The sequence below is a fragment of the Callorhinus ursinus genome, unplaced genomic scaffold (genome assembly GCF_003265705.2).
Source record: "Callorhinus ursinus isolate GAN/ISIS: 27379988/994484 unplaced genomic scaffold, GSC_fseal_2.0 scaffold2459, whole genome shotgun sequence".
NCBI classification, from domain to species: Eukaryota; Metazoa; Chordata; class Mammalia; order Carnivora; family Otariidae; genus Callorhinus; species Callorhinus ursinus.
The window spans coordinates 1-7611 of NW_027399513.1; the positions used below are offsets into that span (position 1 = coordinate 1).

Genomic DNA, 7611 nt, shown 5'->3' on the forward strand with positions numbered 1-7611 from the left:
CCCAACTACGCGGACACGCTCATCAGCCAGGAGAGCTGTGGGAAAAGTGAGCCTCTTTTGATTCAGGAAGATTCAGGTTTTTGTAAAGAGGAAGACTCCCTTGTTCAGGTGAGGTTAATCCTTTTATTAGTTTTATTTGAACAGGAAAGTTTAAAATTTTCTTTGATCACTGCTTAGTTTTCTTAGTCTTTGCATTGACTCAATTTTCAGAAATTTCTTTTTTATATCAGTAGAGCTCTATTAAATCTTAGTACTCTTAGTACTCTCTAATTTCACGAAGAAAATCTTAGTAATATATGCTGTAGATTTTCTTTACTTTTCTCCTGCTGGCAAGGTCTTCGTGCCTTGGGTTACATCTCTTTTGTTAGGGGTTCCCCCCACCTCACGAATTGTGACATCTGTAAGATTCTTTTCCTAATGGGGCACCTGGGTGGCCCAGTCGGTTAAACTCTTGATTTAGGCTCAGGTCATAATCTCAGGGCCCTCATATCAGGGTGGTGATTGAGCCCCAGACTCTGCGCTCAACCCGCGGAGTCTGCTTAAGACTCTCCCTCCCTCTCCCGCTGCCCCTCCCCCGACCCACGTGCTCTCTCTCTCTTCTCTCTCTCTCTAAAATAAATAAACTCTTTAAAAAAAGATTCTCTTTCTAATGTTAAAAAAAAAATTGCAGCCTCTGTTAAAGAAGATCAAGGTCTCAGTTTTTCCCCAATGTTAACTAAAAGCAAGTGTTTTCTAAAATAATGGAGATCTGTGAGAGATATTTTCCCCCTTTACTACTTAGGAATCAAAAATTATTTTTATGAAAGACAAAAGTAGTTGATGTCTGTAGCAGAGAAGACTTGATCTTTGGTGTTAGAAAACCTGAAAAATATTCCTGGAATTATCTGTTATTCATCTCCGGCTAGTCACAATATCTATAGTTTTTAAATTAACATGTAAATATTTTTAAAAGATTTTGTTTATTTATTTGACAGAGAGAGACACAGTGAGAGAGGGAACACAAGCAGGGGGAGTGGGAGAGGGAGAAGCAGGCTTCCCATGGAGCAGGGATCCCGATGCGGGGCTCGATCCCAGGACCCTGGAACCATGACCTGAGCCGAAGGCAGACGCTTAATGACTGAGCCACCCAGGTGCCACCAAATTAATGTGTAAATTAAATAGACTTGTCTTACCTACCTCACACAAATTCTGAGACAATATAGTTTGTTAATTTTTTCAACTATAAAGCAGTATAATGAACAAGTATTTGTTGACATCACCAGTATTATAATTTTGATTGTTACCAAATATAAGCACCTGATGCTGTATGCCTACTACAATGTCTTCTGCAATCTGTGTGCTATTTAAAAATGAAAGTGAATTTTTTAAATATGCTTATTAGTGTCCACTTACAAGCCCATATCCCTAAAAAATAGAGGACTGAATAGTGAATGGGAGAATGAAAGTTTAACAGTGTTCAAATAAGAATTTAAATAATTTAGCATATTTAACCCAGATAAAATAAGGCTTCTGTCATGTAGAAACTCTATTCAAATATTTAAGGAAAGGAGAGGGTTGTCATTAGAAAAATGATTAGTCTAATTCGTTATGGCTCAAAGGTGTGGATGAAACTGTGGCTTGGTGAGTAGAAAAAAACAAAGTTTTGATTTGTTGAAGTTGTTCTAATGGAAAATGGATTGCCTAGATGGTAGGAGGTTCTATTATTAGCTCTTTCCAAAAGTAAGTTGATGGCCCTGAAGTTAATAGAATACAGAGTATAATAGTATTTGATGAGTCCTTGAAGTACATGATAGCCAAGGTCTTTCCCAGTCCTGAGCTGGAGGATTCTATGATCTGATAATGCAATAGATTGGCCAATTCTGCTTCTAAATTTTCTATGCACATTTAACATAAATAATTGAAAAGATCTCTTGAAAATAAATGTAACCTGGAATTGTCAGTCTTCTTTAAGTTAATATTGAGTTGATGCCTTTAAATTAGGTACTAAAGGTAACGTATGTTTCTCTAAATCAATATTGTGATATTTATATCTCAGCGATTATTGTACCATTATTTATTTCAAGATTCCAAATGTATATGACCAAGAGATTCCAGTCACACACATTTTCAAATCTGATTTGTTTGGACATTTGTGATATAATCCTTTGATGGTTTTAATCAAAATTTAATAGTGAATAAGGTGCCTAGTGACTCAGGTGCTGTCAGTTAAGCATCCGACTCTTGGTTTTCGGCTCAGGTAGTGATCTCAGGGTCTGGAGGTCGATCCCTGAGGGGGACCTCCACACTCAGTGCAGAGTCTGCCTAAGACTCTCTCCCCCTCTTCCTTTGTCCCTATCTGCTGTGCTCTCTCTCTCCCAAATAAATAAATCTTTTTCAAAGGAACTTAATAGTAAATAATTTTCAAGAACTTTAATCTTGGATATTGGTCATGGAAGTCAGATTGTCTCATACAAGTATTAAAATTTGTTTCATATGATCCGAGAGTGTAAATGTTATTTTTTTATATCACCAATTCTGGATGATTTAAACCACATCTTGAAAAAAATAAACAAAGTAAACTATATCCATTTATAAGCAAAGCTCACTAACTGGGTTTTATGGATAATAGGCTGGTTTATTTTATTCTCTTATCTGCTCACTCACTAACTGGGGTAGTATATGACGGTTTATTTTATTCTCTTATCTGAATTACCTATGACCATTTCATCTAAATAAATAAAGTATTTTATTGGGAAAGCTATCAGATTCTACTCTCAGTAATATACATTCATGTGGACTGACCAAGTGTTAAATCCTAGCAGTCATGGAATTTGCTAAATTCTGACTGAGGCTCTCCGACTTACATACCATATAGATCATTGTTAATAAGATAAACAGTATGAGATTTTCAGTATATACTGAATTTTGAGGCATCAGGAAAAAAGCCTACCAAATTATTGGGCTAGTTTATCATCTGTGAAAACAACCCATCTGATCAAACTTCTATTGAGGTTGCAGTTGTCAAAGGGAAGGAGTAAAATTTCAGTGAGAAATAGAAAATACTAGCATCTTTGCCTGGGAATGAAAACCCAAACAGAACTCCAAACAAATGTTTTCTCATTAGAAAAAAAGTTCCATCGGGACATCTGTGTGGCTCAGTCATTTAAGCATCTGCCTTGGGTTCAGGTCATGATCCCAGTGTCCTGGGATTGAGCCCCGCATCAGGCTCCCTGCTCAAGAGCCTGCTTCTCCCTCTCCCTCTGCCTGCCGCTCCCCCTGCTTGTGCTCTCTCTCTCTCTCAAATAAATAAATAAAATCTTAAAAAAAAAAAAAAAGAAAAGAAAAAATAGCATAAAGAAAGGTGAGAAGATTGGGGCACCTGGGTGGCTCAGTCGGTTAAGCAGTTAAGTGTCTGCCTTCAGCTCGGGTCATGATCCCAGGGTCCTGGGATGGAGCCCCTCATCAGGCTCCCTGCTCAGCAGGGGAGCCTGCTTCTCCCTCTGCCTCTGCCTGCCACTCCCCCTGCTTGTGCTCTCTCTCTTTGTCAAATAAATAAATAAAATCTTTAAAAAGAAAAAGAAAGTAGAGAAGATGCCTAACTTAATGTCTGGGAAGTCAATTAGACTTTCCACGGAATTTTTTTCCATAGAATTTTTTTATGCAAGTACAAAAATGAAGGCTGATTCTTCCCAATAACTCAATCAATAATAATATACTTCCTTTAAAACTGTAAACTTATTTCAATTTTATGTAGTAGTCTTATGTTATATTTAACATATCTTAGTGGTCTAATAGAGATCTTTAGTATTTAAATTTATGTTGTAGAATAATTTAGAAAATTTGATTACTAGAGATAATACAGCCAGTTACTTCCTAAAGTATACTTTATGTTCAGAGTATGTTCATAATTTTATTTATCTAGATCATAGTTAATTAACTCCAAAGAAGTTATCCAGAAGTAATAAGTTGAGACTCTTTTTTAAATAGTAAGAATAAGAAACAAATGTGAGATGACCCTATGAATTTTGAAGTGTTAGGTAGAAAAAGATCACAACATTGGGAAGCATAATATCTAGACCAAAAATTTTGTTTGAAAATGTCTGCAAGTACTCATGATCTTTAATGACTGCTTTCATCAACAGAAAGTTCAAAATTACTACTAAACAAATAGTATTTAACTTCTACTTATGGAATTAATCTGTAATACTCATATTGGCTCCTTTGAACAAGAAGTTATTTTATCTACTTGGTGAAAGCAAACATGGCTATAAATTGATAGATTGAAACAGCATTTCATTCAAAGTATTGCCTATGTTTTGGACCAGTGCCATCAGAGAGCAGAAATAGATCACTTAGGAAATCCCCAGCAACTAAGCTAAGAAAGATTTTTCAATGTTACCTCTGATTTCTCCTCCTGGTGCTGCTATCTACTCCCCTAGGGCTTAAAATAATTTACAAAGCAAGGTATTTCTTTTTTTTTTTAAGTTTATTCTTTATGTAAGTAATCTCTACACCCATCATGGGGCCTGAACTTACAACCCTGAAATCAAGAGTTGTGTGCTCTTTCTGACTGAGTCAGCCAGGCACCCCATAAGGTAAGTTTATTTCTTGCTAGGGTCTTCATTTCAGGACAGGTAACTCTTTTCTCCTGCAACTATGTGGAAAGAATTTTATTTCTATCAGCTAAGGCTAACCTCAGAGCCATCAGCAATTCAGTTTTATTTAATTAACATCATTGGAACAATTGGTACCTCTAAGGATCTTCTCAGGACAGTGTATGCTCAAAGGCTATCTGGAGGCCCAACTTTTTTCACTTATTCTAGAATTGGGTAGGATGATTATTTGAATTGCATAATGAAAAGAAGCAGTCAACACCCACTTTCTTATGAATACACCGGTGGTAGAATCTGCAAACTCCTGCCTTCTGTGTAAAATGAGTTGCTTCTATAGCTGATTGTTGCTGCTTGGGTTCTTACCTCCTCTCTGATGGCACTTTTTGAGCATAATTAAGCATCAGCCAAGGCAAATGATTTTCCTTTTTCTTCTCAGAACACTGAAAGTGAGGATATTTGTATTCCAACAATGGTTTTACTATTATATAGTCAAGGACAAGGCAATTCCCTCTCATTTTTAAAATCATTAAAATGGAGGTATTAGACTAAATCATCTCTAAGTTTCCCTCCAATCAAAAACTTTATTAAATTACCTCTCTGTATTCTAAAGAAAATTTTGACTTTCTGAGTCTTACATGGTGGCATCTAGAACATAGTCGGTGTTCAATATTATTGAATTAATTTATTATACTCTGACATACCTTTTCAAAATAAATCACACTTTTTTTTACCTACAAACACTGATTTTACTGTGTTCTATGAAGCCTGAAGCAGTACCCAACATCATTTCAAAGTTGAAATGCAAAACAGAAAAAAATTTAAAAGTTATCTGGAATTAGTAAGCACCCATCATGAACACTGTTGCATTAATTCATTTTCTTGAAATATATTTTTAAATAATATCAAAGATATATAAATTGGAGAAATATAAATGGAAGGATTTTGAAGGATAAAACAACTTTCTGAAAAATCAGTTATTTTGCTTCAATATGGTGCAGTAACTTAATAAGGACTCTGAGCGCCGCTGTTCACCAACCGGGGGAAAATGGTGCAAAAGATCTGCCAGAACCACTGAGCTTTTACCGTACAAAGAAATACCAGATTGAGATAAACTCTCTTCCAAGCTGCATCAAACTCAGTTCTCTTATACTAGATTCTGGGCTTCTTTTACGAATACAAAAGATTCCACACTGACACACTGGCATCCAGAAGCACAACAGGAGATAGCCCAGTGTCTGAACAAGATCAGCACAACAATGGCGGCTCCGCAGAGGGGTCGGGACTACAGAAGATTCATCCTGCTCTCCGTCCTCCTGGGGACCCAGAGAGAAGCTTGGGCAGGACATCTTCTCTACTCCGTGCCCGAGGAGACAGACAAAGGGTCTTTTGTGGGTAATATCGCTAAGGATCTCGGCCTGGAGCCTGGGGAACTGGCGGAGCGTGGAGTCCGCATCGTCTCCAGAGGTAGGACGCAGCTTTTCGCTCTGAATCCGCGAAGCGGCAGCTTGGTCACCGCAGACAGGATAGACCGAGAGGAGCTCTGCGCTCAGAGCGCGCGGTGCCTGGTGAACTTTAACATCCTGATGGATAAAATGAATCTTTACCCTGTAGAAGTGGAAATACTAGATGTTAATGACAACGCTCCTAGATTCTTGACGGAAGAAATGACTGTAAAAATAACGGAGAACACAGCTCCTGGGGTGCGGTTTCCGTTAAATGAGGCTCGGGATCCAGATGTGGGCACTAACTCCCTCCAGAGCTACGAGCTCAGCCCCAATCATCACTTCTCCCTGGTTGTGCAAAATGGAGATGACGGAGCTAAATATCCGGAGTTAGTGCTGGAAAGGGTGCTGGATCGGGAGGAAGAGGCGGTTCATCACCTACTCCTTACAGCCTCTGATGGTGGCCACCCACCGAGATCCCAAACCGCCCGCATCCAAGTAACAGTGGTGGATGTGAACGATCACGCGCCAGTCTTCTCTTTGCCTCAGTACCAAGTAACTGTCCCTGAGAACGTGCCGGTGGGCGCAAGATTGCTCACGGTACACGCTGTTGACTTGGATGAGGGAGTCAATGGGGAAGTGACATATTCTTTCCGGAAAATAACTCAGAAGATTCTACAGATATTCCGACTGAACTCTCATACAGGAGAATTATCAACTTTAGAAGGCCTAGATTATGAAGAGTCCAGCTACTATGAAATGGAGGTTCAGGCTCAGGACGGTCCTGGTAGTATGACAAGGGCTAAAGTAATTATCACAGTTTTAGATGTGAATGACAATGCCCCAGAAGTGACTGTAACATCTGTAAGCAACTCAATCCCTGAAGACACTCCTCCTGGAACCGTAGTTGCTCTTTTCTACCTTCAAGATCGAGATTCTGGCAAGAATGGTGAGGTGACCTGCACTATTTCAGAAAATCTTCCTTTTAAATTAGAAAGATCAATAGACAATTATTATAAGTTGATGACAGCGAAAAACCTAGACCGGGAAAAATGCTCTGTGTATAACATCACACTGAAAGCCACAGATGGTGGAACCCCACCCTTGTCCTCAGAAACTCATATCTCCATGAATGTGGCAGATACCAATGACAACCCGCCTGCCTTCCCCCAGTCCTCCTATTCTGTCTACATCCCTGAAAACAACCCCAGAGGTGCCTCCATCTTCTCTGTGACTGCACATGACCCGGACAGCCGTGAGAATGCTCGAGTCACTTACTCCCTGTCTGAAGACACTCTCCAGGGGGCTTCCTTATCCTCCTATGTGTCCGTCAACTCTGACACCGGCATCCTGTATGCGTTGCATTCCTTCGACTATGAGCAGTTCCGTGACCTGCAGTTGAGAGTGACTGCGCACGACAGCGGGGACCCACCGCTTAGCAGCAATGTGTCCTTGAGCATATTCATTCTGGACCAGAATGACAACACACCAGAGATCCTGTACCCCGCCCCCCCCACCGATGGTTCCACCGGCGTGGAGCTGGCACCCCGCTCCGCAGAGCCCGGCTACCTGGTCAC

General features: G+C 39.6%; 1 protein-coding gene across 1 annotated transcript; it reads left to right on the forward strand.

Annotated features, from left to right (window-relative positions):
* Positions 1-55: 55 nt before the first annotated feature.
* On the forward strand, positions 56-7606 carry LOC112818170 (protocadherin gamma-A7-like; the record flags this gene model as incomplete). Its single annotated transcript, XM_025865377.2, has 2 exons — positions 56-108; positions 5591-7606. A coding segment is annotated over exon 2 (1758 nt), but the record flags the coding sequence as incomplete, so codon positions are not given.
* Between the last annotated feature and the right edge of the window lie 5 nt (positions 7607-7611).